General features: G+C 38.7%; 1 protein-coding gene across 1 annotated transcript in view; it reads left to right on the forward strand.

The window, feature by feature from the left end:
• Positions 1 to 20,581, forward strand: part of PTPN13 (protein tyrosine phosphatase non-receptor type 13) — a 129,893-nt gene that overhangs the window by 69,720 nt on the left and 39,592 nt on the right. Inside the window, 10 exon segments of the mRNA XM_050895323.1 lie at positions 4,490 to 4,585; positions 6,432 to 6,531; positions 13,004 to 13,223; positions 14,713 to 14,787; positions 14,897 to 15,071; positions 16,105 to 16,258; positions 16,405 to 16,543; positions 16,952 to 17,104; positions 18,504 to 18,686; positions 19,885 to 20,047. Of these exon segments, the coding sequence (XP_050751280.1) occupies positions 4,490 to 4,585; positions 6,432 to 6,531; positions 13,004 to 13,223; positions 14,713 to 14,787; positions 14,897 to 15,071; positions 16,105 to 16,258; positions 16,405 to 16,543; positions 16,952 to 17,104; positions 18,504 to 18,686; positions 19,885 to 20,047 (1,458 nt within the window).

The raw sequence follows: 20,581 nt of genomic DNA on the forward strand, positions 1-20,581 counted from the left end.
GATAAAACATTTAAATTAAAACAACCAACTTTACTGGCCACACTTTCAGTCCGTGTCTGTGTCCATTTACATACCTTATCCTAGATGGCATGATCCAGAAGAGAAGGGTGTCTTTCTAAGTACAAGACACCAAGTTCTTACCAGACCCTGGAGTTATTATTTTTAATCTTGCTGTTTTCCTTTCCAGCCTAGCCCTAGAGATGTATGTTTTCTGCAACTTTACAAGGCTCTGTTTCTTCCTGTCATTCAGATCTTGCTAGACCCTATGCATCAGATGTCCGTTAAGCTCGCTAGGGAGTTGCCTGGATGGCTGGCACAATACAGTTTTTTCATTTAGAATGTGGGTGGTGGAAATCTTGCAAGTTAAAATGAGCCTGCTCCCCTGGAAGGCTGAATGGATTTGTTTCTCTTGTGCGCTTGTTGGATACGAATCCTTACCAGGGATTTATTCTGGATCTGTACGTTCTTCCTGTTAAACCTATGCTGTGTTGCATAAGATAAATCAAGTTTTCTTAAACGAAAAGAGGAAAAGGAAGAGTAAATATGACTCTAACCTATTGGTTAAACTCTTGTGAAAGCAGCAAGTCCCAGCCTCTCCTAAAGGACAGTTAATGTGTTTTAAATGGCATTATAGTAACACTCTTACGTAATAGAGACACCCACCAATAAACCTCAAAGAGCAAACAAGAGCTCCCTCCCTGTCATGAAACTGCCTATTCAACTCTGCCATCTTCTCTGTCCTTTTCCTTCTCTGTACAGCCAGTAAAAATTCTGTAATAATGTTTATTTGAAAACCTGTGTATCTAATGTGAGTCATGTTCAGGATAATGAAATTCCAAGCTAAATGTGGTTCTCTGATTTCTGTTGAAGTTGGCTGAGATGAGGCTTTCTGTAAATTACTTGTCTAGGCTTGCATGTCCTGCCTTGCGTAAATAGTGTGTTTTGTTATTTTACATTGCGTTGGGTGCCTGTAAGGTTGCGCTCTGCTGGCTTTGATAGGGAGTTTGGAAAAGCACCACTGCAGCACTAAGCAGCACAAACACAGATTCTTCAAGTTGTAATGCTTCGTTCATCTCTGCATCGTGGTGCTACCATGTGTTAACTTACATTATTAGTACAAGTTTTATATATTCATTTCAGTTATGGACTCTTAAAACATGCTTAAACTCATGTTTGTTTTTCTACTAAGGTATGAAATGACTTGAAGTGTTCTGGTGAGAGACTGTAATCTAAACACTAGAATGTTAAGAAGGGTAACTGGTAGAATATTTTTTGCTACAATGTGTTTGTGCTTGATCTTTCTAGAAGTTAAATAAATTCTGAAGTCTCTCTTCAGTCACCAAAAACTTAAAAAAAAAAAAAAACAAAAAACAAAAAACAACCCAACCAAACCAAAAAAACCCCAAACCAAAACAACAAACCAAGACCATTCGAAAGTCCCAGAGAAAACTGTAAATATGGGAGATACGTTGTTTTATTGTCATTTTTAGCTTTTATTGATGTCATCTTTCAGTTCCTTCCCGGTCAGACAGGCTATAAGTTTGTCCTCATTTTTGAAAGTATTGTATGAAAAGCTTAACTGTAACTTGATCCCAGAATTGGGACTTCGTGACCTTTGGAAGCCAGTTCTTAATTAGAAGTTTGACTTGGACATGATCCAAGTGCCTTCTCTGAAGTTAAATCCTAATATGATATATTAGAATTGAGAAGAACTTGCTGGAGGAGAGGAGACAGCATAAATTATTCGGGTAATTTTGCAAGCATTATAGATACAGTAGTCTCAATATTTATGATTTAATTCAGTGTTTGCCAGGCTGCTGCGCATATCCTGTCCATGCCCTGGAAAAGATTAAGTTTGGTTAAGAGGAGGTACGGTGTTGGGGGGATGTGTAGGGGGTGTACATAGACATATGTATATACCAGCAGAGAACTGGAAGGTGGTTGCCAAAGAGAAGATGCCCCAGCAGCAAACAGTTCCACATCTGTATATATTTTCCCTAAGCTGAGCAAAGCGAAGAAAAATCTAGAGGATTTACCCCAAATTTCAGGCTGTAGCTTCTTAATTGCCTTTTAAACTTTTGTCCCTGAGCTGAACAGGCTGATAGTCATTGATGCAGCCCCATGTGGAAAGGTTGTAAAATACCTCCAGACGATGAGAAGAATACCTTTGCTTGTGTTATTGGGATAAGTTGTATGGTCTTGCTTAGGGAGGAAGGTGTGACAAGACGGTGGTCCCATCTCTGTGTCTGCTTGTGAATGCTGGGAGAACAGGTTTAAACCTAGCTGGATCTCATGTGGAGGTCTGTGAAAACATTGAGATAAGCAGTGATTGGGAATCTTGCTTTATGTTTCTTGGCTCATGAACTTACCCCTTGGCCTACAGCAGGGCACCAGCTCCTTCTAACAGGATGAGTCAAGAGAAGTCAAATACCCTGCAGAGTCAGATATCACGCTACCACATACAAACACTTGTTTTGGGTTTTAACTGCGTATGTCTGTTTTACCACTTTACATTCATTTTTTGCAAAATTTCATGTCTCGGAGAACCAGGATGGAGCCACAATTTGTGTGCGATTCAGGAAGCCCAGGCTGCTGACTAGGTGGAAAACAAAAACCTGTTTAAAATCTCATGTTATATTTTATTGTTCCCTTTCCATTCTCTTGCTTCAAAGTCAGTTTAGCAGACTTGAAAAACCTACAGCTAATAAAACTACTGGGAAAGAAGAGATCTGCTTTCAGTTAAACGTTTCTGTACTGTAGCTCCAGTATCATGTTTGGATAGATGCCTCACTTAAAGGGCTGGGAGCATTTTAAAAATACATCTCCAAAAGCTACCCACTGAATTTGGTTTTTATTTCCCTTGTTAGGCAAGTAATTGCTAGATTGCTGGTAGATTTCTTTGTTGTAAAATCCAGAACGCTGAAAGTAGCCATTGTGAAAGACTGAAGCAACGCCCCCCCCGCCAGTGAATTCTCTTCATCTTATTGTAGGTTGGTTTGCAAATGTGCAAGCAGTATTGCTTGTTTCTGAGAGTAATGTGAAATGTCCTTAGGATTAATTGAGTTTTATGCTGCTAAGCTGTGCAATTGGGATGGGCTGGCAGGAGCAGTTGGTTTCATGGCTTTGCTTACTTTTCCCAGTTTTCGTAAAGAAGCTTGTATTTTGTGGGACAGTGGGGAACTGCACAACCCAAGTGAGCTGGTAGAAATGGGGGAAATGCTGGCTTAAAGGAGGAAGGTTTTGGAAACAGTCCAAAATTAACATGAACTAGTCTTTAGGCTTGATCTGCTGCATTATCTTATATCTTTTCATGCCCTTTTGCTATTGGGAGTTTTCCCTGCTTCTGTAGGAAGTCTGAATGAGTAGTGCTGTTGGCTGCAAGTCTAACTTGTCCTCTGACCCAATACAGGTTATGCCGCAGGTTTATTGTTCTTGCAGGATTTTTCGCCAGGCGTTTTGTTTTCTGGATGTGGGAAGTTGGAACCTCTGACTTCCTTTTTGCAGCGTCCAGACTCATCTGCTCATGTATTCCCCATTTTGTATTCTTACATTTTATATTCCTTGCTGTAGTGATTTGCACTTGTCTTCATAGCAGTTACATGTGTTTTCTCTATATCATCACTTTTGTTTTCAAAAGCATTAACTGTAGTTGGACCAGAGACAGCCTTCTGCAAATAAAGACACCTGAAGTTTTCTCTCACTTAGACAGTGAAGCATGGGTAATCCCAAAACGTGGGGACTTTTTTATTTTGTTTTCTGCTTTTATGCACACTGTGTGGTTGTTTGTTGGCTTGTGCATAGGAAAGTTTTGGGAGATTGTTGCAAATGTCAAGTACATACCTCTTCTGTGGAGTCCTTTGATCCAGTGTGGTGTTTAAAAATCCACTGAGAGTAGGAACTGAGACTGCTGTACTGATTTCTCATCACATGCATTTAGCTGTTCTGGTTAATTAAATATCCTATAGGGGTTTATTAATGGATTGTTAATCATATTTTGTGGACGTCGAAGATGAGCTGAAGGAATTATAATTTTCCAGTTCCTGCTTTGTCTCTGTGGATTTTCTTCCTTTTTCATCATGAAGGAATCAGGGACTGAGTCCTGGTGGTTGCTTTCTACATGCAAGAGGTGTGCACCAAATGTTTTCATCAGTTTTGTTTGCACGAGGGATTGGTTTTTTTCTTGCGTTTTGTTGGTTCTTTAAATATTAATTTTAACTTGGAAGTGATGATAAGAGAGAAGTTCAGAGGAGGTGGCTCTGTTAAGGTAGCCAAGAGAGGCCAGGCAGACCACAGACCCCTCAGGCTGCGAGGACAGAGTGGGACTGCACAGCATCCACTGAGTGTTTGCTTTCAGACTCTGTAGCCACAGACGGGCATTTAAAAACGTTTTGAAAAGATTTCAAAAAATTTCAAATGTTAATTTGTGTTTGATTTTTGCATTAGAACTGTTGCTCTCTTGCTCTTCTGATATCCTGATTTAAATTTTCAGAGCCTTTGAGAAGGTACAAATCTTACAACAGCGACGTTTACAGTACTTCGAGTGAAAGTCCATCTGTTATTTCTTCGGAACCAGATTTCAGGCAAGGTAAGACCTGTGTTTAAAAGAAAACAAACAAACAACCCCCAAACAAACAAACAAAAAACCTAAAGAAAAAAGTTCAAGATGAAAAATAGATGCCAAAAGTATGAAGTTACATTTTTAGTAGGAGGCTTGATACTTACTACTAATACAAAGTTGTAAGATGATCTCATGTAATTACAACATTGTGTACAGTTCAGCATAACTGGCAGTCTGTTCAGAAATGAGTTTGACATTTAGCACGCTGGAAAGGCACTTGGTAGGAAAAGCTGGAAATGGTTAACTTTTTACTGGAGTGCTTGTTTTAAATAACCTGCTGTCTTCAGAGGCACAAAAATGATTGAGGAGTTGTTAGTGTACAACAACAGTAAATTGCAAAAGCTTTATATGAGACATACATGATTTAATTATTTTTATATCAGTGAGTTTTACTGTGAGGGTTAAATGGTTGATAATTTATAGGCCAAGGATTTCAGTGTAATGCAAAAGTAGCACATAATACAGGCTGTTTGTGTGATAAATTTAAGTAAGCTCTATGAAATCAATGGCTTGGAAAAGCAGGAGATGGTACGAAGGGTTGTTTGCTGATATATGGCAGGAAGGGTTTTCTTTACATAGTGGAAGCACAGCATGGAAGGAAATGCTTGGAGCATTTTTTGAAAGAAGTGCTAGAATGGTGAAAAGAAGTCAAGAGGAGAGCACAGTTGATGAAACAATCAGCTTTGCAGAATCATTATAAGTGATGGAGACAAACCATTTCATGAAAATGAGGAAAGAAAGCAATAGTTAGGAAGCTAGAGTATAGCTGCACCGTATGTATTCTGTACGCACAGAATTCCAGCCTGCCTCCCTGTGCTGGCTGCTCTCTCAACCTTCCTTGTCTTTGTCTATCCTACTTACTGAGCCAGAAGCCTAAGGAGCAGTAACAAGTAGCAAGGCTCCTGTAACACATTTCCCTTAATTTCCTTGCCATTTAGAACAGGCTGTTTATGTGTTCCAGTCCAAAGTCAGCAACTCCTAAGTTTGTACAGGCAAGAGAGAGCTGCTTTCTGGCTACTAGTAGTAGTGTTGCTGGACTCAGTGAAATGACTGTCAAAAAGAACTATTTCTAAATCAGTGTGGCTGTAATGTGTTCTGCAAGAGCTCTCCTGCTAGCTCTGTTTATTAAGGGTACAGTAAGAGATGAAAGTGAAGTAGTTTGCAAAAGCAGGCTCCTAAGTGTGGCATCTCAGGTGCTGCTACAAGACGTACCAGCAAAGGAGGTAACTATTACAAACAGAATAGCAGGTTAGTATATTGCCAAAAGAAAAAAAAAATTATTTTTTTTTTTGATAAATTATAGGGAGGAGTCAGATTCCAGGGACAAAAATTAAACACAGGAGATCAGCAACATATATACTGGTTTCTTAACTCCCTTCGTGTGAACTGGATGCATAATTACTTTACCTAGCTGCTCTGTTTCTGTTCTGGAGTGATTTTGTATGATGTCTCTGCCATGTATGTGTCTCAACTCATGGCTGACAAAGAAATCTGTCACCTTGGAAAGGTGTCTATGCAATTGTGTGTGGGGTTTTTTTATTGTGGTTTCTCTTAGGCCTTCCTTAGTATTCTTCTTCAAAGGACTTGTGTAGTGCAGCTGTCTTCATTGGGGGAAACTATAAGACTGCTTTGAAAACTGAAATCAACTTCATAATGCTAGTTTGTCTAATACTGTAATGCCATTGTGCAGAACACATGAATCTGATTCCTTCTAAGTAATCTCATATGACTGATAAGTCCTTGATTTTTAGATGGGATTACTCTGTGTGCTTTGTTGCCCAGCCAGGTATTAATTTGTCTTTTGGTTTGCTAGTGAGAAGAAATGAAGGTTTCAAGAGAGATGATGCAAGTGGTGCTTTGCCAGGTGCTGATGATACCTCCACATCAAGTCAAGCTAATTCTCAGAGGGCAAGGTAAACCCTGCAGAAACAATATGTCTTAGAGTGCTTTGTCTTTATCAAAGAAAGTATTCTAAATCTGCAAGCGAACTTTTCACTCCCATCTCAGCTTCTGTTTAAGGTTAAAAAAACGGCATGTTGTAATTGAAAGAAAATAGCATTTCAGAATTACATATTGCAGTCTGAAGTAAAAGTCTTGTGATGCACTGTGGTGTAGAGGTAAGTACACCAGTTAGGAGTCCAAATTCAGTTCCCATATTTAATGGAGACTGGGTTGTACTCTTATCAAGTTGCTATATCTGTCAGAAGGTCAGGGGCTATGTTCTGCTTGGAAATATTTAATAATTTTTATTTTGATTATACTTTTCTAAAATAAAGTTTTGGAAAGCATTGATATTAATACAGATTAATTTGCATTTTTTTCATTTAATAAGGAAATGATAGCATGCTTATTTCTCTGAAATAAACCAAAAGCCATACATTTGGTTGGTTATTCTGGCAATCTCTTAGTTTATGTTGTTGTATTTGGATTATTTTTTTTTTAATACCTCAGCACTGATTAGACAGGCCAATTCAGTAACAGTTTATGCTTTTTGAAATTTATTTTTCTGTGCTGTATATTTGAATATTACATCTGTTTGGGTTTTATTTTTTCAAGTGCTGTTCATCAGTTTGCTTTAAAAAGTAGGTTCTGCTTTGTACATCACCTTAATACAGCATCTTTGTACAGCAGAAGTGTATCTTGCCATACCTGTTAGGTTTTGAGAGTGGTTCCATTCTAAATGTTTGAGAATTTTTATTGACATTGATCTTTTGGATGGAGAATTTTCTTTTTCTAGTGTCTGCCAGACACTGAATCATCTTGGAATATTTTATCAAAATGATTCAAATAATTTTTGTAGTAAGGGGGGGAGGGGGAAGACATGTTTTCCCCCTCTTCCCTCACCATATTACAACAACAAAGCCTTCTCTCAGCAGCTTTTTGCTTTGTTTGGGGTAGATCAGGAGAAAGATTGCTGCTGTGCTCAATATTTTAGGATATTTACATGGTTTTGGTGTAAGCTGGATGGGAATCCTACTCTATCCTATTAAAGAAACTTAGAGGTGTCTGAAGATTGGAACTGTTTCAGGTGATGTGGCAAGACTGTCAAACGTGTCCTCCATGTTCATTTAACATATAGCATGGTGTGCAGTGAGTATGGCTTAGAGCCATGATTTGAACATGAAGATGAAAATAAATGAACGTCTGCTTCTTGCACTACGTTGTGTGCCTTAAATGGACCTGAGTAAGGCGGGGTCTCAGATGAGCTCTGTCTGAGTGCAGGTGAACAAGAGAACAGTTACTTGGAAATCTTACAGCTTCCGGTGATCTGCTGAGCAGCTGCGTTGGTTTTGTTACTATTTGCACTTTGCCTGAAAAATGCAAAGTCATTTGGAAACGTGTATATTGGCATTTTTTGCAGGGGAGAAGTATTTAGACGCTGCTTATCTGGGTCAACACTGCTTTGTTGGCAGGAATATGGAATCTATTCATATAACAGTGTACGTGTTAAACTGCAGTGTCCAAGCAGTCTTAGAAATCCAGCCTGTCTTGACGTAAGAGGATTTTGGCTAGTGTGTGAGCTTTTAGGGCAAATTTTCAAGGACTGGGGTTACAGGTTTATGTTCCGTGTAACCCCGTTAAAGAGCTGTAAATTTCTGCTTTGCATTTTATGCTGTCTTAGCACCTGACTAAAATGGCAACGTAGACTATTACTACTGTGTGTACAGAATGAGTGTCTAGCTTTCTTAACTTATTTGCCATTGGTTTTTTTTCTTTTTCCTTTTGGTGAATACTGCTAAGTCAACCTTCATTCTTTGACTTGAACCCAGGAAAGTTGCCAATTCAACACTGTAGCTGTGCTTCAAAATAAAACAGCAGTAATTTGTGGATGCTGATAGAGAACTTTTGTTTCTATTTACAAAATGTTTCAGAAACGGAAAGTAGTATGTGGTATGTAAATGAGTCACATTGTTGTAAATTAATCAGGCCTATTATGCAAGTGAAAATGCCGTGGTAAAACAGTACATACGTTCTCATGGCTCGTTTTACATTATTTTACTTTATATTGCTCTGTTAAGACTGGTACCTTTAATGGATGTAATTTGTATATGTGTGAAATCTAGAAGGAAAATATTGTTTTGTAAGTGCAGCATAGACTTACCTGTTGTGCTTAGCAATGGAATGAATTTTACATGTATGTAACTATACAGTCTTACTTCAAGGCTTAGTATTTTTTTGAATCTCCTGTTTCTGCTTGGCCTGCTCTCTGTGCCTTTGCTAAAAGATATCACTCTGCACTTGCACAGAAATGTCATGGTAGGGTACCACAGATAGTTCTTTATAGATTTTCATAATTCTCCCATTTTCATAAGGTGAAAAAGCTTTTTTTGCCCTTTTTTTTTTTTTTTTAATATCTAAGTACCAGACTAGTAGGTATATCCAAGACGGAAAAATGAGACTGAGCTCCTGAAAGCTAGTTTTACCAGCTTTTTTTGTAGACCTATTGAGAAACAGGAAAGCAGCCACGAGCAGGGTTTGATCCTAAAATAATACTTAGATAATATCTCTGTTAATTATGTGGGCTGAATAGAAAACAGTGCATGCTCTCTCTCTGTCTTTCTCCAACAGCTGTTAAAACTTTCCAGTGCTAACAAGTGTAAAAAGGAATACCATCAAAGATGGTAGCTAGTTAAGCAGGGAGATTTCTAAGAAAGTAACTTAATATTTTTATCCAGAACATTGCATGTTGCTGCTTTAAAATGTCCTGTGTTGCAGAAGACCATGGCTTTTATAACTTCAGAAACATAAGCTGTGAAAGTAAAACTCTTGATAACAAATAGTTCCAAGGAGCAGATTCTCAGAGTTTACATTTTTTGGCTGGTGGTTTGATTTCAGGGTTTGGGGAAGTATATGCAACTTTACTTGAATTCCATCAGCACTTGGGAGCATGTTTCAGTGTTTTTCTCTGTGTTCGGAGATACCATCTGTACTTCAATACATATTAAATTTACTGCTCCTGTGGCATGTCCTTAGAGGCAGTCTGCTTAATTATCCATGGAATTATCCTTGTAAAACTGAGTTGTAAATCAAATAGTGGGATTTGGATTTGAGGAAGTCTGCCGCCAATATTAAAAAAAACAGTGAAGCTGTTCAGAGTTATCAGCCAGTGCGACTTGTGCTGTTTGGGTGGGCTGGCCTGCTCTTAAACTAACAGAAGCGATAGATATTTCAGTCGTACACTCAGAATACACTCAAACCCTTCTCCTTGGAATGCTTTCCTCATGGCAATGGATACTTGTGTCTGTGTTTCCTCTTCACTTCTTGTATTCCTTATTTTTGTCCCCCCCCTTCTTTTTCATCCTTTACTATTTCTTCCTTTTTCTCTCTAGGAGCAGCAGCTGACATGGATCTCTTCCTTCTGTTGTCTCTTCCTTCCACTAGATTTCATTTTCATATCCTTCCTACCTTACCAAAAGGCATCCGTCTTTCTCAGTCTGTTCCTGACCTTTCCACTGCACTAATCATTAGCGAATGCCTACCTGCTTCCCTTCTTCCAACTTCCTTCTCTGATCCAATACCTGCTAATTTCTTGGTAAGTACACTAAGTGAGGAGTTAACTCGCTTCCCTCTTTTATAGCAGTCAGCCTTCCACGTGACTGCTCACCTACCGTCTTCAGGTTAATAAGTAACTGTGAGATTCTGGTTTGCAGTCAGACATTGATGAAAATACAGAGTAGCAGCCAAGTACTTGTCTGATGAAATACCATAGGAAACACACTTTTATGATGTTATGTTAGGAATGTAATTTGGATTTTTTTGTTGTTGTTGGAGTAACAATACTTGCATATTCCGAACCTCACAGAAGAGCTCCATCTGTATCTGTCAACAGTATCTCCTCTTCTGTAGAATGAGAGATGCATTCTTTGTCTTGGAACCTAAAGAGTGAATCACGCAGATACCCTCCACAGAAAATTGACAGTCTGACCAAGCCAGAGTTAGTTTTACTTACTCACGATGCTGAAGTGTGCTGATTTCTGGTTGGTCATAGTGCCTATTTACTAAGTTAGGAAAACTTTTAAACCATTAGGTTTTTGAGCTTCCTCCCCAGACACCCCAAACCCACCCCAATTTTCAGAGAAACTAATACATGTCAACAAAGATGATAAACCAACATAATGATAATACTTTACACAGTAACTTATGATTGCTTTTGTTGCACAGAGCTGTATGTTATTAAAAAGGCAATTTTTTTTTCTGCAGTAGGGGTTTTCACATTAGCAAGTGGTTTCAGATACAGCCAGTTGCAACATGTCTATCTTTTTCATATCATCTTTGATAATTCATAGATATTTATGTTCAGAAAGTGTTTGTTTTTGTTTTATTTCAGAGCCCATCCTTAGACCTTGATCTGAATGGTGCTTGTGGGTGTATTTAAGTTAGTTCATTGTGAATATTCCCACATACGTCGATCTTAATAAGCTTCCTCTTGGTGAAAAGCTAAGCACGTGCACAAGTCTTTGCAGGTCTGAGGCCTTTTCTCATAACTTTGTCCTTTTAGGTGCACATTAAGTCTGTTGCAGAAAGGAACAGAGGAGGGAGAAGGGAAGCAATGCTATGAAAGCCCTGCGCAATGGAAAGGATAATGGGCTTACATTAATACATTTTTCTGTAACTACTCTATATCTTCCCTGAAATTCTGTTTGAGGAACTTCAGCATTGTTTTGCTCAGTTTGTGATGCATTAGTGGCATTTTATTGTTTGGACTCTCATGATAACGTAACTCTTCTTATTTTAATGCTGGTTTTGTATGCTAACCGATGAAACTTTAGTATTAAAAAAATTAAGAGAATGCAGTGCACTGTTCACACTATTGGCATTCATTAGAAACTTTGCTGTAAAAAGATGAAAAAAAAAATTTGAATTCATGTCCACCAGTTAGCATAGACAACTGTACTGTCTGGACATATGCAGTTTCTCTTAGTTTATTAACTGATTTGCCATTCACCAAACATATCTTTAGGTTCTTTTAAAAAGTACGTATATAAATTTAATGTCTTTAAAAGCCTGTGGATTATCTTTTACTACAAAGGGCTGTACATCAGTGTCAGTGCAGGACTTACTCTACATTTACCTGTATTCCTAAACCTCAGTGCAATGATATGCAGGCTTCAAAACACTTTCTTTGTTCTTTCATGTTTTTCATTACTCTGGCGTACCATCTAAACTAACACTTAGCTTAGAATTGCTAAAAGTGCTTTTTGGTGGATGAAAGTCTTGTTAGTTTCCCCTGTCCATTTGTGTTTAAAAATTGCATCTGTATAGCTATGTTAACAGAGGGAGAATATTGTTTTTTCTTGTTTTAGGATTTCTAAAGAAGCCTTGATTGGTTTATATTTACTTTGGGGTTTAAAGGTGTTTTTCTGTAAGCATGGAACAGAGTGGAAATTGGTTTTATTTTTCTTGGATTTCTCCTTTCTTCGCATTTCCTAACCTCCTGATTTTCAAATAAAAAATGGCTCTTGTTCAGCCAAAATGGAACATGGATTTCTTTCCTTCCACAGAGAATAAAATTAGTAGGACGTTTGGGATCCATGCCTGCTGAGAAAAGGACTGGAGGATAGGTTGCTGTGTTTTTCAGAAATACTGATGGGGTTTTTTGTTTGTGTTTTGGGTTTTGTTTTTGGGGTTTTTTTCCCTTCTCTTCCCCCCTTCAGATTATTAATTTAGACTCTTAATTTATTTTTTGTGGTGGCTATGTATCAACCAAGCCATTCTTAGGAATTTAAAAGAAAAGGTATTTTTTTTTTTTCAGCAAAATAAGATGATGAAAACATTAGAGTATGATATTTAGACTAATTTAGTATATAAGATGTTGATACATATATAAATATTTATATAAATATTTTAAGCTGAACTACTGCTCAGGAAAAATCAGGGAATCAATAACAGTGCTGTGCAAAGAGTTTGTAAAGAATTGCTACAGAGAAAGTGATTGGAGCAATATTTACTTATATAAAATACACTATTTTAGTTTTTTCTTTAATGACCTGTTTTCAAGCATGCCTTTTTCACAGTCCCTGCTTGAACGGAGAAATGAGTATATTTTCAAAGCATTGATATTTTTCTTCCTCCTGTGTGTTCACTGGTTTTGTACTGATTCACTGGGTTTGTAGTGTCAAGTATTTTTTAGACTGCAGCTGAGCCTTTATTTTCCTATAAATAAATGACAGGCAGCTGTAGAAACTGGGCATGTTTGCTCATTTTCTATATTGATGGATTGCTGTACAGTGCTAACCTCCTGGCTGCTGAATAAATGTTATGTGTAATGTAGTATTTGATAACTAGTTTTTGTGTTCTGGGTTTCCTCTTAGGTAAGTGCTTAAAGTAGCAGAATGTCTTAGGCATACCTGCTAATGTCTTTCATCCCCTCTGACTATACCGTAGGCAACATGAAGCACCATTTGAAGGCAATCTAATAAGTCAAGAAGTGATGCTAAAGCGTCAGGAAGAAGAAATGATGCAACTGCAAGCTAGAATGGCTCTCAGGCAGTCCCGACCTAACCTCTACCCAGGAGATGCAATTAGGTCCTCAATGCTTGACATCACAAGAGATCCGCTGAGAGAAATAGCACTGGAAACAGCCATGACACAAAGAAAACTGAGGGTAATGCCCTGATCTCAGGTGAACTCTTATTTTCATTGAAACAGAGTAGTGTCTTGACTGAAACTCTAATACGTGGGATTCATAAACTAGGTCCTGTAATAAACAGTCATCAACAGATTAAATACTAGGTGTTTGGTGTTGCCCTTATAGGAAGGACCTACTCTCACAGAGTAAACTTCTGAGGTTTTGTGGCATTAGTGGCTACATAGCCTAAAGCAGTATCAAGAGATGCTAAAACAGACAGCAAGCCTTGACTAAAGATTGCATCGATTAAACAATATAGTGTCCTAACAAAGGTAAGGTGTAGTTTTCTCCTGTATTGTGGTGTTTTCAACCACTTCGATTTGCATTTATTTCTCTTAGTGGAATGTGGATGTGTTCCACCAGCATTAAAGGTTATTAAATGAACAAGTTGGGAAGGTAAAGAAAGGCAAAAAGGATTCATTTGGCCCTTGGGTTCACCCTGAATCACTGTGCAAACTCCCCTTTCCTTTCCCAGCTGTCTTGGTATGTGGATGAAATATAAGATTACAGAGAAAGAGGGAGACAGAGGTTTAGGTAAATAGAGTGGCTGATGTTTAGAAGAGATAATGGCTTAATGCCCTCTGCTGCTGCTTTCAGTGAATTGGATTGATTTATTTATTATTTTTTTACGGATGGGAAAACTTGAAACAAGACTCAGGTGAATTTGCTGTCCTAATCCAGGATAATAGTTCCTCTATCTGTCTCCAGTCCATAACACTCTGACCAGTTAGTTCATGTAGGCTTTAACTAACCAGGTTGGTTCACCCCCAGCCCTTAAGAGATTTACATGCAGATGTTTTACATATAGTATGCAGTAGCCAATGAAGGTTTTACCTCAAAAGATGAATCTTGGGCCACTTTTTTAACATAGTATTGAAGTGAGTGTTGTGCAGAGGACTTCCTTTAACAGTTTGGACAGGTAACTTCCTATAATTTACAGGGTGAATTAGTAGTACATTTATTTGTCTACAGACAGACAGAAATTGGCCAGGATCTCTGCTTGAACCCAGCAGATAGAACTAGGCTGAAACATGTCAGTCTTCAGGAGATGAGACTTGTGTGTCACAGGCAGAGATTTGTCAAGGCGGAATTGCCACCAATGCAGAAAACCTTAGTAATGTCAGGCAGTTGCTTACTGAGATAAGCCCAGATGGTCCCAATATGCAGCCCACACCGTGTATTTTAAAGGAAGACAAGTAATATTATAGTGTTGGCTTTTTGCCCAGCAAAGGAAGGAAAATATACAGAGTAATAATGTCACCAACACTGTAGCTTGCCGGTGTAATCTGGCACGCATGCTGGCAAAATCAAGTTCTTTAGACTTACCAGCTCATAGGAGGAATTCAGTACAATTTTCTAGTTTTGGCCTTTTGTTCCTCTTTGGCATTTGCAGGGCAGGAGTTAACTGTGCCTTGGTCTGTTGTTCCAGCAACACAGTGTTCATTCATACTCTTATGATTTGCAGAATTTCTTTGGCCCTGAGTTTGTGAAAATGACGATTGAACCATTCATCTCCTTGGATCTACCAAAGTCTATCTTGGTAAGAAAGGGGCTATTCAGCAATCAGTGGCAGGGGAAGTATGTTAAACCAACAAATGCACTTTTATCACAAGTGTGAATGTTGGGGTATTTTATTTCACAAAATGCAGACTAAAAAAGGGAAGAATGATGACACCAGGCGAAAAGTAAATGTGATGCTTCTAAGTGGGCAGAAGCTGGAGCTGACCTGTGATACCAAAACGATATGTAAAGATGTCTTTGATATGGTTGTTGCCCATATTGGCTTGGTGGAGCATCACTTGTTTGGATTGGCTACTTTAAGAGGTAAGAATAATGATTTGATGTAGTTGACAGGTACAGAATAAGAAGAATTAGCTACATTGTATTGAGAAAAGATAAGCTGAGACTGCCTGGCATCTACAAAGCGTTTGCTTTGAATTATGCTCTCTTGTATTGAGGCAAAATACATTCCTCCATGAAGAACAACTTTGCATAATAAAAATCTATGTTTGCCTGAGTAATGGCAGCTCATCTTGGGCAGCCTTTTCCCTTTGGTTGCTGAGTTTTCTTCCCTGCTGTTTGTTGCCTTCACTCTGACTAGTACCCCTCAGAGGACATGAAAGGGCTTTGGATTCTGTTAATACGCCCTAGGCAATGTTGCAGCCTCTTGTGGAGGCAGACCCATTGGGATGCATAGGAGAGCCCCTTGTATAGAGGGAGTCGCCTTGAGGAAAAAGAAGTTGCTCCTGAGCTGTTAATTTTTCGCTGTTAGAACAGACCAGAAGTTGGACTTTTTTTTTACCCCACTGGATAGAAGGTCATTGTGGCAGAACTAACGTGTTCAGACCCAAGTTTCCTGTTGGCATATCTTACAGGCTGTTGCAGAACTGTAGCACTCAGGATATTGGCGTGAGATAGAAGCTCTTAGCAGCCCAAGAGCTTACTCTATCCATGACAGGCTCCTGGTGCTCTTGGCAATTTAGAAAGCCTTGAAAACATTTTGCACAAATGTAGACAGAAGTAGTAAGGGAGGGAAGGAATGACAGATTTTGGATTTCCTATGGGTTAAGAAATTTGAAATTTTAAAGAAACCCTAGCTCCTATTTTGTAGCTATCACGGAAGGTAACTTTTCTCTTCCCCCCCCCACTTTGGGATAACTATAAAATTATTTCTTCTGCCCTTATTCAGTGTTCCCTTTAATAGCTATTGTGCTTATAAGCCATTGTTAGTGAACAGAAAACCTTACTGTTCAAAACCAAATTTAAGAATTGTAAATCTGGTCTTGATCCTCCAGCTGGCGAAAATATTTGGTTTTAATGTTTTTACCCATGTGCTTCCCTTTAACATTCATGGCAGACAATGAATTTTTCTTCGTTGATCCTGACGTAAAGCTAAGTAAAGTAGCTCCAGAAGGATGGAAGGAAGAACCGAAGAAAAAGAACAAGCCCCCTGTCAACTTCACTCTGTTTTTTCGCATAAAGTTTTTTGTGGATGATGTCAGTCTTATACAGTGAGTGTATGAAATTTTTTTTTTAAGCCCTAAATTTGTGGACAGAAATTGGATATTAATCAAATACTGGAAATGTGCTATAACAGGAAGAGTGCCAAAGATGGTGTGGGTTTTTTTGTGGCTTTTGTTTTGTTTTCCCGTTCTAGGCATACGCTGACCTGTCACCAGTATTATCTACAGTTGCGGAAGGACATTCTGGAAGACAGGATGCACTGTGATGATGAGACAGCCTTATTATTAGCATCCCTAGCTCTCCAAGCTGAGTATGGCGATTACCAGGCAGAGGTACACCATCAATTTCACCTTTGAGTAACTGTGTTCTTGCTGCTTAATTAAAGAACGGACTGTGAGCTGCCACACGTACTTCACAGCTCTGCCCTGGACTGGAAGCTCAGCTGATATGCTGTTGGCAATTTTTGCTGTGGGCAAGTTTTCTTTTAGTCTTAACACAGGGCTGTTGCAGAATCTAGTTCAAGATCTGGGTGTTGAACCCTCTCTCCTCAGTGGAAGTAGTCAGGCTTGAATAGGAAGAAACCATATGTGAAATTAAGCTCTGGGTCAGGGTTGAGATTCTGAATCCCTCCTCTTACTCAGAGGTAATGTACAATTCTCTGTAAAATGGATGTTTATGCTTCATTCATGCTCATAGAGTAGTATATGGAGATGCCATCACAAAAATGTTTTGTGTTGTAGGTGCATGGCATGTCATATTTCAGACTAGAACACTATGTCCCAGCTAGAGTGATGGAGAAACTAGATCTGTCCTACATCAAGGAAGAGCTACCAAAATTGCATAGCACTTACGTGGGTGCGTCTGAAAAAGAGACAGAGTTAGAATTTTTAAAGGTAAGTGGGCAGCAGTTTGCTTCCTTAATCTGTGACTTAAGAAATTCCTTGTGGGAATATGGATGCATGGACTTCAAGCGAAAGCACAGGAAGACAGCTCAGGTTCTGAATAACACTGAAAGGAAGAAAGCTGAAAAGATCTTCTCAAAAGACACATCATTACAAGTGAAAAGAAATCATAATAGATGGGAAGGAAGTCCTTTCACTTTTTTTTCCAATCAGTAAACTTCCTGCTTTAGCTCAAACTAGTTAAAAGCAACTATTGATCCTTTTGTTTATTCTAAAGGAAGCTATGATTATGAGGCAGCACACCCTGCATTCCCTACATCCTTTGTTCTTTCTGTTGAGAAAAAAAAAAATTAAATTATGAAAAGTTCTGTTACAGCTAGTACTGTTTACGGTGCTTGGTATGAAGCAAGCCAGAAGCATTACCAAGCAGACTTCCTTGCACAGGTACTGTGTAAGATGATAGGAAAACTATAATCACAGATATATGTGGTTTATTATAAAAGAACCCGTTAAGAAATGTAATTATGGGTTTTGCTGCTGTTGCTCATGAGATAATGATCAGATCCTACCTTGATACAATGGCTGCAAACAAGTTCAGGGGATGATCGTTTGCTGCTGAGACTGGATAACCACTACACTGTAATTCCACAGTCATGCTGTAGTTCCACAGTCTCTTTGAGAGGGTGATGGAAATGGCACTCAGCTGACTTTGACCCCTCTAAGGCTGTTGCTCGTTTGGCAGAAGTGTTCTTGTAACTTAACCACAGAGAACAACAGTAGGGAACTTGATCCTAGCTAAAGCTCGTCTGACTGGGGGTGGGGTGGGGAGAGCAGTTAGATTCCCTCGTTTGATTCATTACATCAGTCCCTTATGCCAGTACTGAAGAGACAGCAGGAACGAATGACTGGCAGTGCAAAGTGAGTGAAACTGCATCTTTTGGCAGTTATGATGCCTTAATGTGATCACAGAATTGCAGCGTTAATCTAATTCTGTGTTTGAGAAATGTGTCAATAACAAGTGCATCTGGCTAGTTACAGTTTGTTGCCAACAATTGGTTGGTGCAAATTTGATTTACTCACAGGCATTCTTGATTCGTGCTTTTGTTGTTTGATTTTATAAATGCTAGGTTCATTTGCTGTAGTGATTGGCAGGTCAAGAGATACTACCAATACTTACAACCCTCTAGAGCACCTGATGTGTCTCTGTTGTAACATCTGTAAACTGTATAAGTGGAATCACCAGGCAGAGAGGAATGTTTTTTCTAAAACCTATATATATGCATATATTAAAATATTTATATAGAGGTATAATATTTATATAGAGGTATAAAACCCTTGTAATAGCCTTAACTTCATATTCTTAGAATTTTCATTGCATTGATCTGTACAGTTGTGTCAGAGGCTCACAGAATATGGGGTTCATCTTCATCATGTGTTGCCTGAGAAGAGATCCCAAACAGGTATCCTTCTGGGAGTGTGCTCCAAAGGAGTTGTTATTTTTGAAGTTCACAATGGTGCCCGCACACCTGTACTACGCTTCCCATGGAGAGAGACAAAGAAAATATCCTTTAGTGTAAGTCGGTCTCTTTTCCTCTATCTGTGTGTACATGCCTATATTTGTATCTCCAGATACTGGTGTTGTGTGTTTCTTATTTTTGCAAATTAAGCTGCTGTTTTACAGCATAATCTGACTACATTTTGTGTGGCTGAGCTGTGTTGTATTGTGGGATTGAAACAGGAGTTTTGATGTTTTAAAGGTTATTTTCTTTTTTCTTTTTATTAGCTTGCATTCTATGCTGCTGAGGTTCCAGTCTCAGAAGGGAGTTTAGCACCCGTGTTTTGGCAAATCTGTATTTGTGAAACGTGGCTTCCCTGCCTTCTAAGGAAAGAGCTATTATGAAGATAGATCAAGGGCTACTCTTAGCATGGGGAGAAGCTCTGCCCATTTACTGCATTTCTGGGAAATCTGCCCATGCTGCCGTATGGGGCGTGGGTAGTGAAGGAGCACCAGAGTGACAATCCTGCGTTAGAGGACTGGGTACTGGCAAATGCCAGTACTCAGTGTAACTAGGAGATGCACCTATGTTGCTTTTAAGTTGTTATATTTCCAAGAGTAGTTAAGTTAAATGATAATGGATGACAGGGGCTGACACTTGATCTGGACAATACCAGCCAACTTGAGTGGATACACCATAATCTGGTGGTCATGTGTCAGTTTTTAATGAGATGTTGAACTTCAAATGCTTACCTTTTATACAAGTATTGAAAACTACTTCTAACTCTGATACCTTATTGAAAAGCTACGGCCTGTTTCATCTGTGATTTTAACTAGAATTGGTAAATTGAAGTTTAAAAATTACTAAAAAGATAAATTTAAGACCTGGAACATTAACTGACAGATTTCATAATTAGATGGGCATCTAGTTCTTTATCTCTTGAGTGGCAGCACCCCCTGTGACTTCCTCAGAGGCTTTTGAAAACCCCATCCTGCAAAATGTAATAGTACTGGTTGTCATTAGTCAGCATGAACAATAACAGAGACGGATTAAATAATAGTAAAGTACCATCTCAGCTAGTCCAGAAGTAACTTTGAAGTGCTACTTTGTAAATCTGATATTACTTTCAACCCCTATTTTAACAGAAATCTCTCCCATCAGTGCATTTTGCTTCAGGAAAGTTTGAATGCTGTAACTGTGCACAAGCAAATACAAAATTCTTTGTAGGCTAAAAGAAATCATTGTCTTCAACTTTTTTCTTTCTCTGTTGTGTAGAAGAAGAAAATAACTTTGCAGAACACGTCAGATGGTATCAAGCATGCATTTCAGACTGACAATAGTAAGACTTGCCAGTACCTTTTGCATCTCTGCTCTTCCCAACATAAGTTCCAACTACAGATGAGAACCAGGCAGAGCAACCAAGACACTCAGGACATTGGTAAGGATTGTGATGCTGTGTTGGTTTTTAATAGCAGTCTGTATGTATTTTTGTAAGGAGAGAAACTGAACTTGAGCTTCAGTAATTCTGCTGAGTGCTACATATGTGTAGCTGTACATTTGGAGGGTTTATACTATAAAGAGAATCTACTAGCTAGGTTTGTTTAGGTTTTGTTTAAGGGGGAGAAAAAAAACCCTGAGAGTTGGCAGATCACACACAGCTGGCACACAGTAGCTCCTCTAAAATAAAAGGAATCTAAAAACAGGTCACTGATAGCACTTTCCCATTTGATTTATGGCTTTTGGCTTTTTCCAGAACTTGAAGATATTTCGATAATAGGATTTTACCTTTTGCTTAATGTGAAATGAATTGATTTGATAATGTGGAATTACAGATAAAATGGTGTGATCATGCGAGGGCAAATACAATAGGGAGCATTTCATGATGCTGCATCTGTAAGCTGTGGGTATAGCTGTCTTTATTCCACTTAATGTTTGGTGGGCCTGGTAAGGAACAACACTGCTAGTCAATTTT

This window comes from Gymnogyps californianus, chromosome 4 (genome assembly GCF_018139145.2).
Source record: "Gymnogyps californianus isolate 813 chromosome 4, ASM1813914v2, whole genome shotgun sequence".
NCBI classification, from domain to species: domain Eukaryota; kingdom Metazoa; phylum Chordata; class Aves; order Accipitriformes; family Cathartidae; genus Gymnogyps; species Gymnogyps californianus.